We start from the raw sequence: 27,273 nt of genomic DNA, 5'->3' as shown, positions 1-27,273 counted from the left end.
TGCTGTTTTTAAAATGCTGTCAAGTAGTACAGTGACTTCATACTCAGTCTGGGGAGTGGTCTACTCATTTTTATTGCTGTTGGTGCTTCATTGAAAATCATTAAATTTTGGAGCAGTTAGCTTTTCATTCTCGTCATATTTTTTATATTTTCTGAGAGTGCAGAAGTAAGACTTTTGGTTTTTATACCATCTCTAATATCTATACAAAGTGGATTAATCTTACAGTGTTGAAAATAAGTGGCATCCACCAATGTCCCTGTTCCGGATCACAAAAAAAAAGTCCACGTGGGGCATTGTATTTGCTAATGACCAAACATAATGCTGAGAGCCCTGTCTTGCAGTTTGGTTAAGGGAAAGATCGTGTATATCAGGGACTCAGGATCATATGAGTGTAAGAATTGTCAAACTATATCAGCTATACCCATTATTCAAAGTCCACAAAGGTGGAATTGTAGGACTCCTTCCTTCCTTCCTTCCTTCCTTCCTTCCTTCTTTCCTTCCTTCTTTCCTTCCTTTCTTTCTGTCTTTCTGTCTGTCTTTATCTCTTAGTGGTAGGGAATCCTCCCTCCCTCCCTTCCTTCCTTCCTTCCTTCCTTCCTTCCTTTCTTCTTTTCTTCCAGAAATTATGATCAAGTGTCACCTGCATTCTAAGCACATGTGAGATTAGGGCAGGATCTGAAAACGTGCTAGTTTCTCTCACCCACTATGGATTTGTCTCTCCTCCCCTTTTCAAAACCTGCCTTGAATATATTCACTCTTTTTAACCGATACTAAATCTGATATGTGAAACATTTTACTTCATCTTGAAAAGTAAAATTTCCCTGCTGTTGTTTATACATTTGAAATCATAGTCTCATCTGAATAAGCACAATAGGATGCAGAAGGTCTAAAATATAGCTATATAATACAATTGAGTGGTTTTTTTTAAAAAAAAAGAAACTTTAATAGACTGAAAATATGTATGGGCTTTGCCTTTTATTCTTTCCTCTCTCTTCTAAGTTAATAAGCTATATCTAATGGATTCTCTTTTCTTAACCAGTTTATCCTGATATGTTATATCTCAGTCAATGAGCCTTTCCAGAAAACCGATAGTGTAATTTTATATTTTTTTCATGTTGGTTTTTATCTCTGACTAAATTTATAGAAATAGTTGATCGCTCTCTTTCTGGGTTTTTTTGCTGTGTTTGGTTTCAGCAGACTGACTGTAACATGGTCAGGCGTAGCTCGCTCCCGTGTCTCCCTGCACGTCGGTGCCCCGACAATCAGCCACGCCACCCGCAGCGGACGTGGAGCATCATTCCTGATTCTCCCTCTCCTTGCTCCTCACACAGACCCATTCACTCAGTCAACACGTATTTACTGAAACCCACCACAGTGGCTCGGGAAATAGCAGTTAATGGGGGGGTGAGGGGAGAACGCACAGAGTGCGCCCCCATGGAGTTTATGATCTGGAACCAGATGGCTCGTTTCTTTTAGTTTTACCCTCTGAATATTTTTCAGTTCCCCTCCTTTTTTAACCCAGGCACTCATCATCTCTTCCCTGGACTAGGACAGTTCATACTGTCCAGGCCTGTCTCCCCGCCCTGCATCAGCGCAGAGCGTAAATACGACCGTCTTACCCTCAGCTTTAACTCCTCAGCGGTTCCTAATGGCCATGGCGGTTGTCTTCAAACATGCTTGATTGCATAACCTTCCAGTAAAACATGTTCAAGCAAATACCTGCGATATGTATGTTTACGTATTTATGTGTTATGTGTGTATATACATGTGTGCAGATATGTGATACACTTTATAAAAAGTAAACATTCTAAATAAGTTTTAAAATGAAATAGTTCAGATACTTCAGAAATTTCATTTAACTGCCAACAAATCTTTTTGCTCTCACTGAAAAATTAATATTTTAGGAATATCAATATGCAATACCATTTATAGTTATTTGATTTTTTAAATGCTGGTCTCTCAAATAGTGTCATGCAGATAGTTTGTGCTGGGTTAGAAATATCAGCTGTCCCATTTTTTTGTTGTTTGTGCTGTGTGTGTGTGTGTGTGTATGTGTGCAGAGAGAAACGGCGAATCTGTGTTCTATTGTTAGTATAAATATCAATCTCAGTTTCTTAGAAATCTTATAAAGCCACTTGTCATTTTCCGAGGGTTGATAACAACTGGTAATACAGCCTGCACATCCATCGTGCATCCATCCACATGTGAACTGCACTGTTAGCACAGTAGGTGATCATAAAGAATCAAGCAGAGAGGACAGCACTCTGGGTGCCTGATCGCCCACCCTCCCCTCCCGATGTGTGTGGATGAGACTTGTGACTGTCCACCACGCACATGGGAAGAGAGCCTTGGAGCACGCCTCATGCTAAATGCTGTATTTCAAAGACCAGTACAAAGAGAAGCAGGTTGTCTTGCTTGTGATACTAAATAGGACCTTGAGTGATTTGCCTCCTGCCCTCTTCTTCAGTCTCATTCCCTTTTGCTGTTCCTGGTCCACTATTCCTTTTTATTCACTTTTTCCTATGCTTAAGTGCCTCCTGGCTCTCTGTCCCCCACCTTCCTTTTCCCTGGTGAACTCTTACTCATCCCTGAACACCTTTCAGACCTTGCCCCGCCACACCCACCCTAGAGCGAGCTGGGCTTCACTCCGCCACAGCCCCTGCGTGCCACATGCCTGTCGCTATGGTTACACTTAACACACTGCATTGCTATTGTCTGCTTATGGGTTGGTCTCCCCCTACCCCCTGACTGAGAGTTCCCTAAGACAGGAGAGTGCATCTCATTTATGTGTATGTGCCCAGAGCCTAGAAGTGGTCTGTGTCTCCTAACACATCTAGTAAATGAGCACATTTGCTGATTACTTGAGATGATGGCTGCGTGTCTATAGTAGCCGGAAATGTCGTCGATGCAGCTGCGATCATTGTAATAATCTCTTCAGAGTTATGCTACCAGAAGCGTGATCGGCCTCAGTTCAGTTCCATTCCAGACGTCTCTATTGAGCTTTTGCTCAGCAACTAGCTCAGAAATAGATGCCGTGGAAGGTGCAGAAGCAGAGTCTGTGCTTTCAGAGATCTAGTCAGGAAGCAAAGCCCACGTGCACATCCATTCAGTTAGTGCAGATTTCTCAACGTGCCATGTGCCGGGCACTGTTCGAAGCACTGAGGGTCAGCAATGAGTGCAACAGACACAATCCCTGTAGAGCTTGTATCTTAATGGGGGAAAATAAGTAATAAGAAGTCAGATGGTGATGAGTGCTATGAAGAAAAAGGAGTTGGTATAAAGAAGTTAGGAAATGACTGGTGATGGCAATGGGGGCGAGTAAGAGTCTGTTTTATTTCGGGTGGTTGGTCATAGGCTTCACTGAGATGGTAACCTTCGAGCAAGGACTTCATCGAGCCCAGGGAGTAAGCCACTGGATATCTGGGAGAAGAGCGTTTGACGCAAAGGAGCACAAAGGCCTTTGGCTTGCTGTACAGCAGCAAAGAGTCCAGGGTGCCTGAGTGGGAGGCAGATGGGAGAGGAGGCCAGAGAGGTAGAGAGCCCCAGCTCAAGGAGGCCTTGGAGGCTGTGCCTAGAACTCGGTCTTGCTCTGAGTGAATGGAGCCCCTTTGGGTTTTGAACAGAGCCTGATGTGAGATTTAGTGAGTCCGCTGAGGGCGTCACGTAGAGAATGGTCTACAGGATGGCGGGGCTGGGGTCCAGAGGGTCAACAGTAAGAAGATAGGGGTGAGATGATGGGCTTGGAGCAGGATGGCAACAGTGCAGCAGGTGACAAGGGGTGTGATATTGTGAAGGTAGCATTGGCCAGATTTGCTAATGGATGAGCTACAGGAGCGGATAGAAGCTGGAAAACACTAAAGTATTGGCAGTACGTACTGAGGGCTCGCCAAGGGCTTGGAGTCCTCTCTCCCGGCACACTTAGTCCTGTGTGAGGAGCCCATGGTGGCTGCATTCTCCTTTCTTACCCAGGCTCAAGGGTGAAGAGAAGCTACAGGATGTTCACTGAACTCAGACTTTCGTCGTCGTTCACTTTTGTTCTGTAAATTAGTTTGTCTAAACAGCTTCGCAAGTTGAATGTTTTTGTTTTCATTTCTCACTGCTAATATTTAATAAAGAAGCATTTTGCATAATTTATGTTTAATGATAATAAATGCATATAATGTTAATAGTGATTTGGTAGTATTAAATACTTACCCGAGTTTTATCACAGAATATTAGATTTGCTCACCCCTTTATGCTCAGTCCTTAAAACGGGCTGGGACTTCTGGAAATTTTTTGAATGAACGGATCATGACCTATTATGAATGCATCCAAACTTTCTCTTAATTAAAGCGATATGTGAAGTGTGTATATAAAGAAATTCGTAATAACCGTTCAGAGTTGAGTTTGAGATAGCAAATTTAAAGCAGTTTTTCCTGACCACTAAAAAATTACTAAAGTCATAACAATTGACAGGTATTTTACTGATATACGTTGTCAAAACAGTGCTTTAGCAGTCTCGCCTTTTCATTCATTTCTTCATTCTCGAAGAACTAATGTGTCGATATGAAAACACTGAGTTCAGGGAAAATGGGGCATTTAAGCCCAATATATTGCAAGATAACAAAACACGAGTGTTTTAAGCCATAACATTATAATTCAATCTAAGTACAGCAAAGCTAATTAAAATTTGTCTTGACGGTCATTTGTAGAATTTGTAGTCAATCACAATAGCTTTTTGTTTTCTTTGAGTTTAGGTTCTGAATGTGACACCTAATGATGGCTTTGCCAAAGTACATTATGGCTTTATCCTGAAGGCACAGAACAAGATTGCAGAAAGCATTCCCTATTTAAAGGTAACTGTGTCTGCCCTTGCTCGGTTTTTCATCTTCCAATTCCTTTGAGTCTTTTGGACACCCTTGATTATGCATTGTAGGTTGATTGGCACACACTGCTAAGTCTCTTCACCATGAAACTGTACGCCCTGTGACCATGATGGTCATAGGGGAGGATGGACCTTGACTGGAACTGAGAGTTTCGAATATAGAAATACCAACTATGTGAGTAGACTCTTCAGAAAAGACTTGATGAAGAAATCCTTCAAACTACAGTCGTTATTAGTTTTTATTGAAATGTCTAGGATGGACAAAAATTAGTGACATAATATCTTTAAATATGAGCAATGCATTAAATGTTCCTTTTATAATTTAATCTGAACATTTTGAGCTATTAGGCTTTTGGGGTTTGACCTATTCAGTCTGCATTTTTTACCTCCCTTTGAATAGGTTGCCATGACCCCCATTGAAACTAATTTCAATGCATACTTAAAGTATACTGTTATTTTTTTCTCTCTCATATCTAGTTGAATCCTTGTCAGTTCACCAGAATCACATTAGGTCTAGCTCGGGGCTGCCCACAGTAGAAATGTTCTTTATTTGTACTCTGCAATATGGTAGCCACAGGTGGCTGTCGAGCACCTGAAATGTGGCTAGTGTGACTGAGGAATTGAATTTTTAATTTTAATGTGAATTAATTTTAATTTGAATATTAACATTAGCTAGTGGGTACCATATTGGACGAGTAGATGCCTGTGAACTTTTTTTTTAAGTAGCAGCATATATTATGCTTTTATGATTTTTTTTCTTTCACATGACTTAAATCAGAGATTCCGAATAGCAACCCACGGATCGCAGATAGCTTGCATGTTACATTTGGCCAATATAATTCTACTAAAAACAGTTGTAATTGCTTGTCTCTGTTGAGAATCTGAACATTTTATATAATTGTGCAGATTTCTGGTTTCTCTTCAAAGGTCATAGCTGGCCCACATCCCAGCACAGGAGCCCAGCAGTGGTGTCCCCGTGAGGTGGGCGTGCACCCCCCATTCTGTCTTGGCTGCCACTGGGCCTCTGCAGACCTCTCCATTCCCTGCCAGGACCCTGTGGGAATGCGCATTTCCCTGATTTAAGTATTTACCTTAGATTTCCTTTGACATAACAAGGGCCAAGTAGTGCTCTCCCTGCTTCAGAGATGGGGAAAGGATTGGTCAGTAACGAATGAGGATATTTATTTGAGTGTCTGTCAGTCAGTTAAGATCATGACCCCGATCATAACTCTCCTTCTCTCCTAAGTCACACTTATCTTTCTTTTCAACATTATGCAAATAAAATTTCTTAACAGTAAAATGGCTTCTTGTGAAGAAGCCTCAAAGATGCAGATTTTTTAAAAGAATTCCTTGACATTTAAATATGTTTTACTTTTGTCCTTCTACTTTTAAAAAATTATTCTCTTGCTTTAATATTTTGTTTCTCTCTGTTTTTTTAAAATAAATTTAATTTCAATTCTTATGTGGGAGACAAGGGTGGAAATCAGCTAAGTGTTTTAGAATAAGACTTGTGTAATGATTACATTTTCCAAGATTCCAATTAGCTTTAATCCTATTGTATGTTTTCTAAAGGATTTTATTAAAAAATGAGATATTTGTTTTGAGTGGGAAAAAATATTATTTGCAGTCGGGTGTCTATCACTTCAAACATCTGTGAGCAACTAAACATTTTGATTCAGGAAGTAAAAAGCTTCTAGATGACAGCTGCTTAGATTTGAAGAACAAAATAAATGTGATAGATACCCAGCCAAAGAAATTCTTTGGGATATTAAAATATGATTTCTCCCACAGAGACAATTTACAAAGCATCATACTAATGTTATGAGTCAATCCATTCATTGTTAATTAATGACATATTGCTAATTTTCACTTTTATTACCTCCTTTTGGTTTTGCATTGTAAATGTTATCCAGTAACCTAATTGCCGAACTTTAATGTTGAGATGAATTTGTCCGGTTCTTAGATTTTCATATGGAAATAGAGATTAAGTAAATCGATGAATTAAATGTGATATTTCTTTCATAAATGCTAATACCATCCTTTCTACAGGAGGGAATCGAGTCAGGGGATCCTGGCACTGATGATGGACGGTTTTATTTCCACCTGGGGGATGCCATGCAGAGGGTTGGGAACAAAGAGGTAATGTGTGTCTGAACTTTTTGTTCTAACGGAGCGTGGATTGTGGTAAAGGGGGCGCGGATCATTTCTAAGAGAGAGTTACGACTGAAAAAAAATTTTCGAGCATAAACTTTTAAAAGTAGGGATTTAAACCTTTTCGAAACAACCCAATGGCCCTACTTAGACCTATAAAGAATTTTTGGGATTTGACTTTAATAGTTTCTTTCCAGAGAGTATCTGAGTGCGTAATCATAAGAGCAGCCTCTAAATTAGTGCTTGTTATCTGTACGTGTGTGTCTGTGTGTGTATCTGTGCGTGTGTATAGAGAGGGTGGTAGATATTGCCCTGAAAAGTGTTTGTAAAATTATGAAATAAAGAGATATTAACAGTTTAGTTAGATTTATTTTTATTTTATTGTGGAATTTTAAAAGTAGTTATTTTAGAATGAAGTCTTCATTCAGCGGATTCCTAAGCACTCAGAACCCAAAGGTTAATTGTATAAATTACTTTCTGAAATGTTTAACAGCAGCTTTGAGATGAACACCTGTAGCTGTAGTAATGACAGGTACTGACACAGAAAATATAGTAGCTATAAAAAAGTTACATGTTTTCTTTGTGATCATTACTTTTTTCTGAGTACAATGTCAGCTTGTTTAAACATAACATTAGATCATTAATCATGACATTATTTACTGTAAATTCCCAAACTCCCACAACCCTCCGCGATTTACACAACGTTGTTGGACAGCAAAGCCCGCCTTTCCATCCTGCACCATCACAAGCTTCTTGGCTGGGCTCTCCTTAGAGTCAGGAATAAAAGGGGGGTGTGAGACACAGAATCTTTGTAACCGTTGCATCCCATAGATATGATAAAATGATGACTAAGGGTCGGCTTCGTGTTTCTAAAGTTAATCAAGAACATGGAACCAATTGGACAGTTCAGGGTTCATCGGAGCGAGGGGTTTTGTGACAGAGTAATTGCCAGCTAGAGACATGAACCAATTTGGAGTAATAGAGATTTGGAAAACTGACATTTTTCTTTATATATTTCTACGTATCTGTACCTTTCCCCGCTAAACCACCAGTCGGTCAACTGAAATATGAGAATGAGATATGAGAGGTGAAGAGAAAAAAGGGAGAAGAAATTGTTGGTTGGTAGTCATTTTGGTGTTCCTTCATTCTTTTAGATGTAAATGCCTGATACCTCCTTTGAATGAGAGGGGTAAGAGATTTTGCTGCAGTATCTAACACTGGATAAATGTTCATTTCTGATTGCTATAAATGTAATCGTCACTAATTAATTTATCTTTGAACATCTCACAGTCCAGGGCAAAGGCAGATAAAAGAAGTCTATGATTTAACCTCACATCTTAGATGAAAATAGCCCTTACTTCAAGGTCAAAAAATTCACTACTAAACACGTGTTAAGGGCTTGGGATTTGAACCTATGGGACTCTTCTATCAGCTTAATTATTATTAATAATATGCACGGAACAGCACAGTTCTTGAATTTAAAACATTCACGAGGATTCATGCTTACAAAGAACAAAAATAAGCCTGTAGAAACTCCATGTTAGTATGCGCTTAATATTGGGTATCAAATCTGTGAATTGACTGCCATACTCCAAGTTTGCACACTGCGAAGCAGCCATCCTCCATGCTTGTGTGCATGGAGTTCTGCTCCAGGCATTGAAAGAGAAGCAGACCCACAGCCTCTGTGCTGCAGAGGCTGACAGTAAAATTGCCTCTGAGGAAGATTTTCGTAACAGGTGCGTTTCATATGGACGGGAAGAGGGAGGAAAACAAACCATGATAGTCTTAGAAATTCAGCCTCAGCTGTTTACAATATTTCCATAACTCCCAAATCCACATGCTAGCTCTCATCTCCTATCAAAGTCCAGATTTGCATGTCTGCTGCCTGCTTAGTGTCACCACATGCTGTCACAGTGACAACTCATTTGTCTTCTTCTAAATCATTTTTCTTCCTGAGTTCTGTCTCTCACTTGATGATCTTGCCAGCTTCCCGGGCTCAAGACTCGAATCAGCTCTAGCTCCTCCCTCTCCTTCCGCAGGCCTCCTCCTCCCTCCAGTCTAGTGACGGATGCATTCTGGGAAGTCAGCTTCCTGGGGTCTTTGGCATCCATCTCATCTCCCCTCTGGCTCTGTCAGTGTTGTCACCCCAGCGTGGCAGCCCAGGGTGGTCAGTTGCTACCTTGCACATCAGTGATGGCTGTAAGCACCTGGCTGTTGTTTCTTGCTTTAGTCTTAACTTATTTCCAGGCCATCTTATGCTCAAAAACTCCATGGTGCAAAATAAAAATAGAGTTCCATTTTCAAGCGGTGACATTCACGATCCTCCACAGGCCAGTCGCCGCCAACCGTTCTTGCCACAGGTGTGTCTCCCGGGCCCCACGGCACGCTGTGCTCCAAGCATAACAGGCTCCGGCTGGGGCCACATGTGACATGCCTGCTCGCCAGACGGGGCCTGGGCTTTTCTGAGTTAGAATAATTCGACATACTATTACTGTGTGTGTGTGTGTGTGTGTGTGTGTGTGTGTGTGAGTGATACCTGGCAATGATTTGCAGTATGGTAAACACATTTATGAAGGTGACTCCATGTGTTCTTTCTGTCTATTTTAGTATCCTTAGTTAGTAGTATAAAAGGAAATGTTCAGAGGATTCTTGATCATTGTTTTTCTAACAAGTCTTCCTGTAAAGTAGCTTAGATATTTTTTAAAAAGGTAATTGGGCCGAATTCATTGAGTCTTCTATGTAATTGAAGATGATTTTATTTTCATTGAAAATGTCGTTGAAGATTTTTTAAATTCCTCATTTATCATCGTCATGGTTTGTTTCCCTAAAAGTTAAATGGCAGAGGGGTACAGAAGTAAGGGTCCAGTAGGACAACTTTGAGTGTCAGAAAAGAACTTAAAGATAGTTTAAATGTGACATTGTAAGCTAAGTGACATGCCTAGGCATCCAGCAAGGTGAATAAAAGGTGAATTAAAGCCAGGGCTAAAATCTAAGACTTCTAACGTACCACTAGAATTATAAGGTTTGCTGTTTTGGTTTCTTATAATAATTCTTTCTGACTATTCTAACGATGTGCCTCGTCCATAAAATAAATTGCCGATGATTCAAAAATAATAAGTTTTAAGAGTTTTAAGAAATTATCTGTTGTAATTAATATTGTTGTTCACTTTAGCACTAAAATATATAAAATATAATCCTAAATTTAAATTGGACAAAAATAACAAAAATAGTCAAATTAAAGGTAAAGTGTTATTTTTTTAAAAAATCAGACAATTAGCTATTTTAAGTTTATGGTTTTTAAGAAATCTATTTTATGGCCTCAACGTACATGTTTTTCACAGAAAACATATGAGAGGAGTCAGTATATACATTCTTAATTTGAGACATTATTGAGAAAGGTAATTAAATAAGAACTTTTTATGCTTTTTTTTTTTTTTTTTTTAATGATGCAAAGATAGAAGAATTTTTGGAACAAGTCGCCAGGAGCCCTAGGCTATAGCTATAGTTCAAGATATTTAGCCTTTTTAAACCTCAGTTTCAACATTTGTAAATTGAAGATATTTGCAGTTATTAGAAAGATCAAATACAGTACACACATAAAAGCACATATTAAACTGAAAAATGTTTCTGAAAATATGAAGCGGTGTTGCTATCACGCTTGATTTTCCTAATGAAGGAAATTTTGAAATATGAATTTTAAAAGGCTTTTAAAAGTTAATATAGTTTCCATTTAAAGTATATCTGGAGTCTTATAATATACTTATGATATCTTGATCTGCTTGATATTAAATGCTGTTGTGACCGAAATAACCAGGCCCAACTCGAGTGCTCTAATCCAAGAGACAGTTTATTAGCCGGCGGCTGTCCTTGCCAAGGAGCAGCCCCGAGGCGCAGGGGCACAAAGGTTTTAAGCCCTCGATTCCATCCCCCACATCCTTAATTTTTACACAAAAGACTATATCTCCTCCATTCATTAACTGATAACTAAGAGTGGGTAAGCAAGCAGGGGTACAGAAGCAGAATGCGTCATTGTTAAAATATTTTGTACCTATAGGCAGTGATCCGGCCAGTAAATCCCTCTAGTTAATAAATTTTTAGCAGATAACTAACTAGAAGTGAGACATGGCGGTTAGCACGTACCATGTCTTATCCTTAACCTATTGTTTCTAAAGGTGAGGTCACTACAATGCCTATGTTTAATTGATCAAAATGTGTATTTGAAATCACTCTTCAAAAGTAATCATTAGATCAGGCTTACAGTAACGGAGGGGATGCTGTTGAGTGTACCCCTAGGATCGTCTTCCATTGTAAGGACGGTGGAGTGTGCACGCTTCAGAAACGTGGGGAGGGCCACCAGGAGAGCATATGGTTGGGGTGTCATTTGAAAGAGACATATGGAGTGGCATACTCTGCAGCCAGCTGTCCCTGAGAAGACTAGTCTTGGAGGCAAGTCGTATCATGTTACAGCTAGCCCACAGCCACAAATGTTATCCCTTATGGCAGAACAACAACGAAAAGGAACAAAAACCACCTTTTAAAAAAATCTAATATGGGCTATCTTGGTAGTGACGCCAAATCAGAATAATATTTCCTTTTGTCTACTTAATTTAATAGAGTATTTGCACTCTGCTACCTTGGGGTCGCCTTCTTAAATGCAGACATGGAAAGAACATGTACGTGAAAAGATACTCTCGACTTTAGCATTCCGATTCGGTAAATGCAAATAACTTTGAAGAAATTATTAAAATCATAATTCTCCTTTTAAAGGAAACATAAAAATATAATTTAATAAATGAAAGCTGAAACATAGTCTACTTTAGTGTCTTAAATTATCTATTACTCCACAAATTCATCCTAGACCCTATGCTGGATGCTCTCAGTGAGGACCAGTAAGTGCAGCATGACTCCTGTGTTGAAAGACCTTAGCACCTAAGAGTGAAAATAAAATGCGCACATTCATTTACAATAATAGTCCATAATTGGAAACCCAGTCAAATAACAGTATTTTCACCAGTGTAACAGACTTGGGCATCTGACTAGCAAGCTCTTTATTTAAATGTCACAAAGTAAGACTTACTTTTAGTGACTTTGACTTTAATTTTTAAATTAAAAACGCTTCATTTGAAGTTTGACTTTTCTGTTATTTCAGGCGTATAAGTGGTACCAGCTTGGACACGAGAGGGGACATTTTGCATCCGTTTGGCAGCGTTCGCTCTACAACGTGAATGGACTGAAAGCCCAGCCATGGTGGACCGCAAGGGAAACGGGCTACACAGAATTAGTGAAGGTGAGTGTTAACTTAGATTTCAGCCTCGCCTAATCGTAATCTCTTTCCTTCTCAAAATCAGAGAATGCTTCTCATGGAAAGGCGTGTCAGGGGGGAGATAGATTTTATAGCCAGTGACATCTGCAAAAAAGATTGTATAAAGAATATCTTGTCATCCCATTAGCCAAAAGTTTAGTTAGTCGAGATGGTGAAGAGAGGAATATTTCTTGAAGAGCAGTTCTCAAACATTTCAGCTTTAGGACCCCTTCATACGGTTAAAAATTATTGAGCACCCCAAAGAGTTTGTCTGTATGTGTGCTGGTTATGTCTATCAGTATAATTCTCAGAAATTGAAACTGAAAGAAAATATAACAATTATTTATGAATTCTTTAAAAATAACTCCCATTAGTAGATTAAACCCAAACTGTAAGAATGTCTACATATTAATATAATAACTTTTTAAAAAATAACTATCTCTTCAAAACAATAAATGTAAGTGTAGTGAGAAGATTGGAATTGCTTTTATATTTTCACAAATTTCTTGGATGTCTGGCCCAATAGAAGACAAGAGGATTCTCACACCTACTTCGTATGTAACACCCATACCTTATGTAGCTTCTAGAAAGCTCCATTGTGTACCCGTAAAAGAATGAACATGAATAGAGCAAATAACATCCTTGTATTATTAAGAAAATAGTTTTGATCTTGCAGACCCCCTCAAAGGACCTCGGGAACCCCTAGGTGTCCCCGGACCATACTTTGAGAATCACTAGTCCTGAGACAATTTAAAGAAAAAATAGGCATAAATATTTTTTAGAAAATGCGGTGGCAGAGAAACTAAGTGATTCTAACAACTTAATGGCCAAAGGGGAAAAAAAAGAAGAAGAAGAAGAAGCAGCAAAAAATTGAAAGCTTTTATATTGGTAGATTATATCCAGACTGTAAGGATATCTACTTGGTGATTTTGGTAAAGGCTGGTAGAAGTTTACTATTGCTTTGGTGAGCTCCTCCTTCTTCTTAAAGACATTATAGTTTCAATAGTATTGTTTTCTACTCAAAATGTGAAAGATGTCATCTATATTATGGGTTAGATGGGCTTCAGTGGTTCAACCTGAGACTGTAACTGCCATATGTACATTGTTTGTATAAGAAAAAACACTCTGATTTTTAAGCAGCTGACTTTACGTCTTGGTGGTGTGTTCCAATACCACCAAGCAGTTCTCCAGTTCTCAGTGAACACGAAGTGTCCTACAAATTAACATTATTCCAACACTGTCCACCTGGAGATAGCATCAGGTTCGCAGGTCAAGGGCTCAGTCCCACGAGACTGCACCTATTTTAGACGCCAGTTGCAAGTCCAGGTTGTGTTTCTGACAAACCAACTATAAATCGGAGATCCCTACAACCCCCTCCTTGGGTTTGATTCGCCAGTTGCAAGTCCAGGTTGTCACCTGTGTTTCTGACAAACCAGCTATAAATCAGAGATCCCTACAACCCCCTCCTTGGGTTTGATCAGTATGCTAGAGTGGCTCACAGAACTCAGAAATACTTATTTAGGTTTACTAGTTTTTTAAGGGATGATACAGAGGATACAGATGAACAGCTCGATGAAGAGGTGCACAGGGCAGGTCTAGAAGGGCCCGAGTGCAGGAGCTTCTGTCCCCATGGGACTGGGCATGCCATCCTCGTGGCGTGTGGATGCTTTCAGCAATGCGAAAACGCATCAAACCTTGAGGTTCAGGAGTTTTTATAGACCTTAACCTGCAGCACCTGTTTCCCTTCCCAGTGGTTGGTGGCTGAGGCTGAAAGTTCCAACCTTCTAATCATTTGGTCTTTTTGGTGACCACCCCCATCCTGAGACTATCTAGGGGCCCCATCCTAAGTCACTTCTTTAACATAAAAGTTAAGTGTGCTCAAAAGGGGTTCCTAATGAATGACAAAAGACTCTCCTGTTATTCAGGAAATTCCAAGGGTTTCAGGAGCTCTGTACCAGGAACCTGGAGCAAAGACCAAATCTATATCCTCTTATACCACCGGCCACCCCCCAGTGGATGGATCCCTTTTAACGAAAGGATTGTAACAGTTAATAGATACTGGCACATTTCCGGATTCCTGTTCAGTCATTAATAAGGAGTCCAGTCTGTCATCATATGAAAATACCTACCAGGGCAAGGCCACTTGGGTTGGCAGGCCTCCGTGGATCTTGTCAGTTTCGTGGATCTTGTCAGTTTCTAAAAGTAGGAGAGGTCTTAGCCACGCATGGCTTCACCCTTTCAGGCATCTGGTATAATCGAGCTAAGAGGTAATATCACCTCTTGCCTGGAACCTCTTTTGAGATGTTGATATAATATTGGACTTCCCTCTTTACATAAGCCATTCATCCATTCCTTTACCCTCAGCTGCCATTCCTCTTTGTGTTCATTTATACTCAAACTTTCCCACCTTGAGAAAGGGTGTTAGGTTTAGCCGTTGTGCTGGTCTAGATTGCAGGCAGCAGTACAAGTCTAGCAAGTGCCCGCCCCAGTCCACTGCCGCTCAAGTAGGGTCAGGTGACCGAGGTGCAGAACCACTGGGCTACTTTTACCACCAGCAATGTAGCTACATTCACTCATCTCGGAGAGCAGGGAGGGAAAAGCAAGAGTGACAGAACAATGACAATTTTGGAATCTGGTGATAGGTGTTTGGGGGTTTCTTAAACTGTTTTCTCAATCTTTAGATATATGTTTTACATTTTTTAATTTTTTTTTTTTTTTAAAGAACATCTTGACTGAAATGTGTCTATAAGACTTACACGACTTTACTGATTAATTTGTTCTATTTGGAGAAGAGAAAAGTTCCAATGTGGTTTCAATGAACTGGCATTAAATAAGCCTTCCTTGACCATGTCTATTCTGTATTTCACTGTAAAAACACATCTTATAATCATCATAAACAAATTGTAATCCATAGTAATCATCATAATCCAGTCTCAAAGTAGGCTGCTGTCAGTTAGCCTTTGAACATTTTGTAAATCAGAAAACCATGGCATGGTGACAGTGAATGAAGATTAATTTAAAGAGGTTTTGTATCCAGAGCAGAAGGAGTGCAGGGAAAATATCTACCTTGGGAAGTGTAACACGTGTGGCACTGTGGGTGCTTCTTTCCTTCGTGAAATTCTATCCTGTCTCAGATCGTATCACACTGAGCTCTTCTGATTCTCTTTCCACCAGCTAATCTTTTTCTCTTGGTCTCTTTGTAAGTTGATTTTCCTACTGTAGCTTTTAGGATGCTTTCAAGTTCGAATAGCAGAAATGCCACTCAAACCTGACTTAAACAATAAGGAATTCACTGACTCCTGTGAAGGAAGCCCAGCCGTAGGGCAGACCTCAGGGACAGTGAGAGCAGGGGGAAGGTTTTCTGTCTCTGAGCTTCCTCCTTGGTCAGCTTTGTCTTCGTGTCTGCTTTCTACAAGATTGCTGCCAGCAGCAGCCGGAACGGAGGGTTGAAACATGTTTGGAGGCTTCGAACGTTGTTGAACCAGCCCGAAATGGCCTAGAAACCTCTTAGCAGACCCTGTCCTATTGGTCATAACCATGTCACATAGGCACTCACAGTTATGAGGGAGTCTGAGAAACCAAGCAGCTGGCAACAGGCTGAGGCGACAAGCTTCCAGCAGGAAAAAAAATCATGTAGCTCTCCATCAGGCAGGGGGCAAAACTATTTCCCTTCAGTCTAAGCCAATTTGTCACATTTTCACTCGGGATGAATTACTGGCGAGTGTTATGAGATTTTCTTTAAACAACACATCAACCCTGGAGCCAGGAGAGAGTCAGATTCTTCTAAATTCCGTGGGTTGTCTGGTGGGGGGTGAAGACCCGAACTAAATCAGGGCTCCGTTAGGAAGGGGGAAGAGACACAGAGGATGCTGGGAAGGTGACCTAGTGTTCAGTGCCCTCGCTGACTGTGGAGGGGCCCTCAGATCCAAACATTGTTCTCTGCTCTGGGTTCTCCCTTTCTCGTCATTCATTTTCTAAGCAACCTTCTCCACTCTGGTTCAGCCGCTGTTAAAATTTCTTCCAAAGCTATGCTCCCCAAATAGACTTCTCGCTTTTTCTATTTTGTCTCCAACTGCCTAGAGACATTAGCATTCAATGTGAAAATTAGCTCACCATGTAATCCCACGGTTATGTTCTTTTCCAGCTTTGTAGTTTGGATCAATGATTCAGCCTCACCCCAAATACAAGGTTTATTACGCTGTCCTGTCTCTTACCGCTGCCCTTTACTATCTTCAGTTCAGACGAAATTTCTCTTCCCACCAGACCTTCCCTGTGATCGTCTCTTTTTCTTTACCTTTTCCCTTGTTTCTTCTCTCCTCCCCGTTTCATAACCAACGCATGTGTTATCCTTCAGATGTTAGAAAAGTTGTCATTTCTTTTAGGAGGATAAGTTAGGGGTCCTTTCTTACATGTATCCAAAAGCACCTTATACATCCTTTTTGCTCGCTTAATATACTGTGTTCTGATAGCTTCTTATACTGTGTTCTGATAGCTTCTCTGTAGCCCCATGAAATCATATGCTCTAAGATGGCAGGGACCACGCCCACCTTATTCAGGACTAGTGAAGGATCTGATACACGATAGATGCTCAAAAATGAGGTCTGTTGTGTGAGTTTCTATAAACTTTCTTTTCTCAAATTGTTTCATAGGTATGTCAGAAATCCCAGGGATATAAAAATCTTATTACTTAGCATTTTTTACATGTAAGCAGTTGGCACAATTGGCATCCTCCTTGGCCTTCCCTAAATGTGGAGGAAATTCTCTCTTACTGTTACTGCATGGGAGTGGGAGGCCTACAGAAGAAAAATATTTTTTCTCCCTGCTATTTCAAAAGCAGGGGACAAGGACATTCTTTTCTAGATGTTGCCATTGCATAATAGAGACAGAATAGATAAATTGGGTTTCATCAAAACTTAAACTTTTGTGCTTCAGAGGACATGAGCGATAAAGTGAAAATAAAATCCACAGAATTAGAGGTAATATTTGCAAGTCATACATCTGTCAAGGGAGACTTGTATCCAGAATACATAAAGAACTCTGATCACTCATATATCTGACAAGGGACTTGCATCCAGAATATATAAAGAACTCTGATAACTCAAGAATACAGAGACAAATAACCCAGTTTAAAAATGGGAAAAAGATTTGAATAGATATTTATTCAAAAAAGATGTATGAATGGCTAAGAAGCACAAGAGAAGATGCTCAACATCATTCATCGTTAGGGAAATGCAAAACAGAACTACAAGGCGACACCACTTAGCATCCGCCAGGACGGCTGTAACAAAGATGAACATCGTAGGTTTTGGCAAGTATGTGGAGCGATTGGAACCCTCAGACGTTGCTGGTAGGAATGTAGAGTGATGCAGCTACTTTGGAAAACAGTTTGAATTTCCTCAAAAAGTTAAACATAGAGTTACCACATGGCCCGGCAATGCTACTTACTCCTCGGTATATACCCAAGAGAAATGAAAACGTATGTCCACACAAAAAATCGGTACGTGAAAGCTGCTGGTTACAGTGTTCATAATAGCAAAAAAGTGGAAAGAATCTTAAGTGCTCATCTAAATGATGAATGAAGGAATGAACGAACAAAATGTGGTATATCTACCCAGTGACACAAAAAGGGAATGAAGTGCTGATGCGTGGTACAACACGGATGAACCGTGAAAATTATGCCAAGGAAAAGAAGCCATACCCAAAGGCCACATATTACATGATTCTATCTATACGAACTATCCTATCTTTTAGGCACGTGCATAGAGACAGCAGCGTACTGGTGATTGCCAGAGACTGAAAAGCTGGGGTGAGGGGGAGCGATTGCTAATGCACAAAGGGTTACTTTTTGCCATGATGAAAATGTTCTAGAATTAGATGGTGTTGATGGTCGTGCAGCTCTGTGAGTGCACTAAAAAACACCAAACTGTAGAATCGAGTGAATTTTATGGTCTGTAAGTTATATCTCGATAAATCTGTTAAGAAATGGGAAACTGTGATATATAAATTGCAGTTCAAGTATATTAGCAGGTTTCTGGAGGTTGATGAAGTTATAACCGTCAGTGAGGCAACGTAGTGAAGCAGTTTACAGAATAAGCTCCATAGCCGCATTGCCTGGCTCTGATTTTTTTTGGTCCATCCCTTACCAGCTATGTCATGTTGAACAACGCTTCTTCAGGTTTTGATTTTGTTCCCTGGAAAACTGCGTATGGAAATAGTACTTGTTCTGCTACCAGCACAGGGGTCCTTGGCCCTCTCAGGGTAGAAATCAAGAGAGGGGGCGAAACAGTTGCAGAGAGAAAGTTTTATCAAAGCGAGAGCCTGGCGCGCCAAGGGAGCGCGCACTCCTGAAGAGAGTGGGGGCGGCTCCCTGAGGTTTGCGGATACAGCCTATTCGCGGGCACTCCAAGGGCAGGGCCATCCCTCATCCTCCTCCAGGGCCTCGCCAACGCAGGCATAGGCGGTTTCTTTTTGGCACATGCACAGGGCGACTGCATGCTACTTCATGGGTAGCATGCTTCATTAGCATCTTAAATCACCCCTGGAAGTGATTTAAATTAGGGAAAGGTCACCTTAGGGACACTCTGGGGCCTTACCGAGCATGTGCGCTGATAGGGACCGTCCCTTGTTGCTGGCAGGCCTCCCCATGATGCCTAGAGGTAGAATATTCTCTGGAAACTTGTCAGGCGCCAATGGCTGACCTTTCTGACCCACTCAACAGCAGGAAGCTGCTCTCCTGTCTGGTGCCTTGTTGTTCATTTAACAAGTAAGCAGGAAGTGCACAATAAATATTAATTATCATAATTATTGTGAATTGTAATTTTAATTTATTGCCTTGTTTTCATCTGAAAATATTTTCTAGTTTCTAAAAAATAACTTGGAAAGCCAATTTTGAAATAGTTAATATTATGGAAATACTAAAATAGCTATCATGTATTAAATGCCTCCTATTTGCAAATCAATATGCCAAGCACTTTTGTATATAATGCTTCTAATCTTTACAGCAACTCTGCAAGACAGGTATTATTGCCTCCACTTACACACAAGTAAAGTAAGGATTAGTGAAATTAAGAAATTTGCCCAAGGTCCTGTATTTAACAATGACAAGACTGGATTTTGAACTGAGGTCTCCTTGTCCTCAAAGTTAATCCAAACCCTGGGTGGTACCCCTCTATGCCCCCAAAGTAACTGATCTCTGCTTTCGTGCCCTATGTCCTTCTCCTGTTTGCCAGTCAAGTTCTTCATTTCAAAAGTCTATTTCCTTGAGCTTCTTCATTCCAGCCCCGCCTCTTTTAAGCTCTGCTTTATTGAAGAAGAAGAGCGAGGCCTTGGCCTTCATCACAGGGTCCTCCATAGCGTGGAGTCTCGGAGCATGACGTTTTGTGTTTAGAACTCAGTGCTTTGTGATCGTAAAGTTAGCTTTACTTTGCTAACTTATCTTTATTTGCAGAAATGTTAACATTATGTCTGCTTGTGACTTTGAAAAAAAGAAAAAGTAATTTCAAGGTGAGCACGTGCCAGGAATGACTGTGACAAGAGGTTGCCTGCTGTGAGAAACCCAGGGCCGAGGACCATTTAGTTGACAAACACTTACGCATCAAAGTTCTCTTCCATTTTCAAATCACAGATTTGGGTATTACGAATCATGGCCCATCATCACCCAAGCAGTAGCATCAGAAAGTGGAGGCCTTCTAGACCTGCTAGCTGCCATGTCTGGCCCAAATCCTTTTAGGATAATTACCCAGATTCTGGCCCTTAGGTGACAATTAACTACCGTGGATGGCACATTTTCATTTAAATTATCCTCATTGTGTGTTCCAGGGACACGTAGAGTGCAATTTTCTCAAAGGCCTGGGACAATATTGCATCATCTGTGTTTTTCCCTTGTATTGAATTGCCATTGTTTCCCCTCATTGTGCAGTTTGCAATTTGGCAACTCTGTGACGGGGAGGGGGGCGCAGTGTTAAGAGGCTTTGCAACTCCATGAAAACAATTTAGAGAAAAATATTCTGTAGAGTTTTCTCTTTTAGGCACATTCTCATTAAAATTGAGTAGGTTGTTGCCCACATCACAAATATCAAAGCCCTAAGTGCCTTGGGGGTATTTAACATAGAAATTGAAACAAAAATGGATTAAAGTCTTTGCTAGGATATAAAAAGAAAAGAGAAAAGAAATCTCTTCTAGTGAGAGAAAAGCCACCGTGCCTTAAGAATCTTGCTCTTCCCTTTTTGAGATTAGCTTTTTGATCCACAATATGCCAAGGTGAATTTAGATGTAAACATGCCCGAATATAAACCCCTGTAGTAACATTGAAAACACAACAGCCAAGAATCATTGAAAACCATAGTTTAAAATACCCCTTTTGTACTCATTTTTCCTGCTACTAACTCGCGCATTTTTGTCTGTTTCAGAGCAGCTACTCTGAGATAAACAAATCGCATCGCAGATAAGTTTTCCTTTCCTCATACTGCAGTTTTATTACAGTTGGAGGAGAGCCCAGTAATATTTTGCCAATGGTGTGACACAGTGCTCGAGAATGATTGATTAGAATGATACTCTCTCATTTTCCTTCAGACTCTGCCATTTATTAATTAAGAAATCCATTGTGTATGAATAACATCACCTGAACAAAAAAGACTTACTCAGTAATCACACTAGTGGTTCAACATTTCTGCGTGATTAAATATTTGAATGAACTGCTTTTGAAATGAAATGGATTGAGAAAGAAGCAAAAATGTCAGATTTATAGTGGAATTAAGCTGTAAAATAAGAGGATTAGCAATTTTATGGGAAAGTATTATGGTATAAAGAAGTGCCGAGAGCGGTTACTTAAGATTAACGTGTTAATTTAATCTTATTTTTGTAAATCAGACTTTAAACTTTTTGGATTCCAATGATACTGTCAATAAAAATGACAAGGGAAGTTCAGAGAACTCAGGATGGTTATATGATTTAAAGGCGAACTTCTTAATAGGGGCTCTGCAGTTAGAAGCAGATTAGTTTTGTTCTCAGAATCGCCTCAGTTTCTCCTCTCCTGCGAGCTTTTGGTAAGGCTCAAAAACAAAACAAAACAAAATAAAACAAAAAACGCACCATCATGGATGTTGCTATGTGTGTTTAAAATGTGAGCCCTTAGTAAGAGCCGATACTCTGCCAAGTGTATAGGACTGCATGTGATGGCAATTATGGCAACAGAGCAAAAGGATAAAATATTTGCTATTCTTTGAATTATTTCTGACTAAAAGATTGTTTCCTTTCTCAAAGTGAAATCAGTGAGTTTTCAGTATTTATCAACATGGAAAAAAAAATACCTAAAGATTGGCTTTACCTGTGACTGTCTTTGGGAGCTCACAGTACAGGGTTTGACATTTTAGAATGATTGCAAACTGTACTTGTAGGTTGGTACTTTATTCGTAGTTCCAAATTTTTGATGAGTAAGGTCACAATCTATGGCTTACTGTGCATACACACAGATTGATGTCTTAAATATACATATGCACATATATATTATAGACAATTTGCTTATCTGTCGATCAAGTGATTTACTTTATATATACACAGAAAGTCTCCCCATCAGACTTTCAGCCCTTATTAGAGACTTGGGGTTTTTGCTCACAGCCGTAGCTCCCTCAGGACAGCTCAGCACCCTTCACAGAAGGTAGAGCAGGGAAGAGACATTTGTCTCTCCTTTTACCTTCTTCTGACTGAGTGTGTTGACTGGTGTCCTGGTGTTCTGGGCTATGGCCTATCTGAGAAATGTGGGTCTCCTTCACCCTCTGAGTCCTAGAAACCCTCAGGCTGGATATTTCTCCTGCCAACCTGGACTATCTTTTGTCCTTTCTCCTGGAAAAAGAAACTCTGTTTCTCCCAGGGTCTAGAAAGAGCAGAATTCAGTTCTCCAAGCCTCTCCATCTCTTGCCCCAGTGCTGGGTGCCTTACATTACCTTTTTCCTTCAGTACAGATAATGAGAGGTCGAATATACAGACGGACAATGGCCAGACCATACATAAAAAATACAACCTTGACCCCACAGCCAATAGCAAACAGCCTGCAAAACCAAACTCTCATCTGTAATAAAATAACCCAGGTAGCCAGCTCGCTGCGAATCAGACTTGCAGGCAGCCAGATTGCACTCTGGTGACAATCCGGGAAGCTAAACAATAACTTCTGCACAGTTGGCCCAAAGCGTCCAGGACTTGATTACTCACTGACAGCTTCCCTAATTTTTGTCCCTGCTTCCAACTTAGGACCAACCAGAAAAAACCAAATACACTCGCATACAATGCCCGCTTCTGGTCAGCCCGCTTACAGCTTTCCCTGCATGTAGCTACCAAATCAGGGCACTTCTGAAGCCTTCCCTTTTTTCATTATAAAGCTTTCCTACTTTTCAGCCAAAGCAAGTGATGTGGCTGACTCCCTTGCTTATAGCAAGCTCTGAATAAATAGCCTTTGCTCATTCGTTTGACTGGTCTTTATTTATTTTCACAATGAGAAATGTCAGATGTTTCCTTTTATCTTTATATTCAACTTGAAAAACCGATCTGATTAAAATGCATTAGGACCAGCAAGCGATTACTCCTTTAATGCTACTAATTTCCTCAGAGATTTTATTAAAATTATTGCAAAGAAAGTTTGCTGCGAAGGCATTAGACTCACTGTGGCGTTTGTTCTGATTTTCTAACTTCACCTCAGCCCTCAGGGCTGTCCCCAGCCCCTGAGAATTCATTCTTTCTAATCATCCTAGTGTACTGTATAGGCGTGTTTTGGCTAAGATTTAAGTAAGCTGATTTTATCTCTAAAAAATCAGATATATAATTCCTAACTATTACAAGCACTCTCTTAGACAATTAAGTAAAAATATTGTACTAAAGCACCATTGTTATCAGTTCATTCCAACTCCAATTAAATGCACAAACTTTGCCTAGAGTAGCCTTTGCCCGCACGCCTTCTCTTAATTTAGAGTCAGAAGCTTTCGAGGTACACACATATCTCTGCGACTTCTCAAGTGCTAATGGCTGTGTTTTCTAAATGTCCTTTTTCTTAACAGCTAATCACACACAGCTACTTACCTAATCTCATGTATGTCAGAGAGTATGTATGTCTAAGCTCTGAGAGTTCTTGTATTGTTTTGTCGACGTGTTAAAAGCACAGCCGTTCCTGCCTTTTTCCATGACTATGTTTTATTTTGTTCCTATTAAGTTACTTATTCCCATGTCGATATGAATTTATTCCTTAGCCCCGTCCATCTGCCGTTTCGTTTCTTTAGCTAGAGCTGATTCTACCCTGAATCTGCATTAGTGTCGTGGGTTGATTGTATCCCCCCAAATTCATACGTTGATGCCCTAGTCCCTCCAGTACTTCAGAATGTGACTGTATTTGGAGACAAGACTTTTGAAGAGGTAGTTAAGTTAAAAATGCGGCCGTTAGGGTGGACCCCAAAGCAATGTGACTAGTGTCCTTATAAGAAAGGGAAATTTGGACACACAGAGGGTGCACGCACACCAAGGAAAGACCATGTGAGGACATAATGAGAAGATGGCCATCTGCAAGTCAAGGAGAGAGGGCTCAGAAGAAACCAAACCTGCCGGCATCTTGATCTCGGACTTCTGGCCTCCAGAACTGTGAGACGATAAACTTCTGTGGTTGAAGTCACCCAAGTCTGTGGTGTTTTGTGATGGCAGCCCTTGCAAACTAATGCCACTGGCGACTTTCCTCAGCAGCCCCCCTTACTTAGCAGTCTGCAGTGTTTTCTCTCTGCCTCAGCAAAAATGTTTCTCTGGACGGTCCTATTTTCCTACATAGGAGAAAAATATTTAAAGCTCGGTTAGATGAATTTTGTTTTGATGAGGACAAAATTAAAGTGATTTTATGTCAAGCTTCGAACACCATACTCAATTTTGTCATCATCCGAGCATATCATGGAATTGGGGGTATGCCATCCGAGTGATACAAGGACAGTGTGTAAGCCAAGAGGTGAAAAGAGATTAGGTAAACGATAAGTCAATAGATGGAGTAGCAACGTCAGATTCAAAATGTGAAATATGGCGCTGAGAATTTATTTTCTTCTCTCTCATGTCTACGTCGTGTGAAACTTGAAAACATTTGAAGGACTAGTAAAGGGCTTTGCAGGCTAATAGGGTTTTGTTTCTAAACTTCACTAGAAGGTTGAATTATATATTACAAGGTCATTCAAGTCTAAGAGAAAAGAAGGTAAACAGAAATCATCAGCTATTAGAGATGTGAGTGAAGAAGGACGAAGCAAAACTGCACATGTACATTTAACATCTCCCGTGTGAAGCTCACTTAAATGACCGTAAAAGAATAAAAATGGTGTAAACCTGCGAATAGAATTAAAAAATAAAAACAGGAAGGAGACAGTAACAGAGGAACAATGTCAGCATGTTTTTGGAAAGTGGAGAAGAGGAGACTGTGACTTGGCAGATCCAGGAAAGCCGAAACCAACGTAGGTGACTGCAGAGCGGCCTCTATAGGGAAGGGATTTAAGGCACCTGGTACAAAGGCATCTAAAGACACTGCATGGCCTCAGAGAACAGCCCTGTCTATACAGCGGGTCCTCAAATAACATCCTCTCGTTCAGCGTCATTTTACTATAACGCCGATGAGGAAAACAAACTCTGTTCTCGGCAGGCCACTCTCTGTGTGGAGTTTGCACGTTCTTGCCACATCCGTGTGGCTTTCCTCTGAGACCCTCAGTTTTCTCCCGCATCCTAAAGGTGCTCACGTGAGGTGACTGGCATGTCTCCAGTGTCCCGTCTGAATGAAGTGAGTGTGTGTATGTGTGTGTGTGTGTGTGAGTGGCCCTGTGATGGGAGGACATCCTGTCTAATGTGGGTCCCACCTGGAACCCTAAGCCACTGGGAGAGGCTCCGGCCACTGTGACCTTGAACTGGAATAATCAGGTTGGAAAATCATTCTCTTGCTTATTTTTATTCAACTTTCTTAAATATATGTATAACACATTTATTTCAGTGTTTAATATTAGAAGTGTTTTAGGTCTTTATTTAGAAGTTTGGTGGTGTTTCTGTGGCCAGAAATATTTCGTAGGAACGCCTGTTTATATCAGTTGGCCTATGGTAAAATTGATTTTCTTATTATGTCGTTTCGCTTAAAGTCGCAGTTTCCAAGAACCTATTGGCAATGTTAAGTGAGGACTTACCGTACGGATAGGTTAGGGCACCCAGTGGGAAAACTGGCTTGAGATGTACACAACAATGAGGCCGGTCAGTCATAGGCCTGCCCTTCCACAGGAAGCTCCTAATCACTGTCTCAGTTTTGTGGGACTAACAGCCGAGGATCATGAAACATTGGAGAGACCTTTCAACCTGAAAGAAGATAAAGAACAAAACAAACCAACAGAAAGTCGTAGTTTGGGAGAAGCAATATGCAGTGGGCGAAATGCAGATAATATCTCTAAGATGCCCAGAGCAATAAAAGAAGATGGCGTATCAATGAAAAAAGAATAGGATACTGTGTAAAAAAAGGCAAAGACCCAGGCAGGGAATCTCAGAAGTTAAAAAATGTGATTTCAAAATAAGACTTGAAAGCAGTATTGGAAGCAAAGTCAAGGAACTCTCCCAGAAGGAAAACAAAAAGACATAGATGGAAAATAGAAAAGCTAGGAAAATTAGAGGCTCAATTTAACATGTTCAACATACAAACAAAAGAAATTCCAGAAGAACAGGGAATGAAATGGAGGAGAAATTATTCTCGAAGTATTTCCGTATTGAAGGGACTGCTGAGTCCCCAGCATTTACGCTGAGGCGTATTGCCATGAAATTTCAAGAAACCCAAAATAAAAAGATCTTAAAATCCTTATCATTATCATCATAGTTGCAATTATATACAGCACAAGTACTTTTAGCACATTTCATCTTAGTGACTCTTGAAGGAAGTAGTAGCATTTTGCCCTCTTTATAAGTTATTTCTGGAATTGATATATCAAGAAATAGCAATATAAACATTATTTAGATATAAGCAGCTGAATATCAGAAGAAATAGTTAAAAGAATTAGCTGGGCTGGAACTCAGGACTGGGGAAGAGTTGACTAATGCTTTCATTATAAGAACTATAGTGATATTTGACTTTTAAAAAAATGTGTATTTATTAGTAGTTACCATAGGGAGGCGGGGACAGAGATGGTAAAGGTAAATATATGGCGACAAAAGGAAATTTAACTTTGAGTGGTGAACACACAATACAACATACATGTGACGTACTATTGAATCGTACACTTGAAACCTATATGATTTTATTAACCAGTCAATTATCACCCCAAAAACTTAATTAAAAATGTGTACTTTTTAATCAAATGAAAATACTAAGGGAAATAGTGTAAAAGACATAATTTGGCTTTAGTTTGCTTCTCTAAAGATTTTATGCAAGAAATCAGTTTTAGGAGAAGACTTCGTAAGTAGGACTTAGTCTAATTCAATGTGGGCAGCACATTGTTCTCCAAGGACCTCACAGTAGCCACGCCTGACAGGTGCCAGGAAGTCACTGCACAGGAGTCTGTGGGAGCCATCGGGGCCCCCAGGGCCCACCACAGCCTGACCTTCTCTGTTCCCACAGGTGCCTTAGGAATAAGCAGAGCATCCCCAGCCAGTAGACTGTGAGATGTCAGAGTCATTAACCACTCCGAGGCATTCTCTCATCTTGGAAGTGAAAAAGGCTGCCACTAGATGAACAGCGTGGATCCTTTCAGTTATAAAATTCTATGACAAAGTATTGAACTCAAAAGAGAAAAAGATGGGTGGCTATTTTATAATGACAATAATCTAGAAATCTATGCAGTGCTTGGTCAGTACTGAGGGGGTTGATGGCCTTGTAGCACAGGTGTTTCGAGTTGGGGCCCAGTGGTACCCCTCTCCAATCTGCTCTTTTGAGCATGAGTCTGTCATCCAGCCGCTGTGTGCTCTGTATAACGTGGGGTTACAAAAA

At 40.3% G+C, this 27,273-nt stretch overlaps 1 protein-coding gene across 2 annotated transcripts in view; it reads left to right on the top strand.

Moving 5' to 3' along the window:
• Positions 1 to 27,273, top strand: part of ASPH (aspartate beta-hydroxylase) — a 180,363-nt gene that overhangs the window by 132,120 nt on the left and 20,970 nt on the right. For both annotated transcript variants that reach the window (XM_015598670.2, XM_015598671.2), the window contains exons 19-21: positions 4,737 to 4,835; positions 6,914 to 7,003; positions 12,165 to 12,302. In XM_015598670.2, coding sequence (XP_015454156.1) covers positions 4,737 to 4,835; positions 6,914 to 7,003; positions 12,165 to 12,302 — 327 coding nt within the window. The remainder of the gene's footprint in view (positions 1 to 4,736; positions 4,836 to 6,913; positions 7,004 to 12,164; positions 12,303 to 27,273) is intronic.

Source organism: Pteropus alecto, unplaced genomic scaffold (assembly GCF_000325575.1).
Source record: "Pteropus alecto unplaced genomic scaffold, ASM32557v1 scaffold87, whole genome shotgun sequence".
NCBI lineage: Eukaryota > Metazoa > Chordata > Mammalia > Chiroptera > Pteropodidae > Pteropus > Pteropus alecto.
Note: the sequence above shows the minus strand (reverse complement) of the source record. Positions and strands in the feature narration are given on the sequence as shown.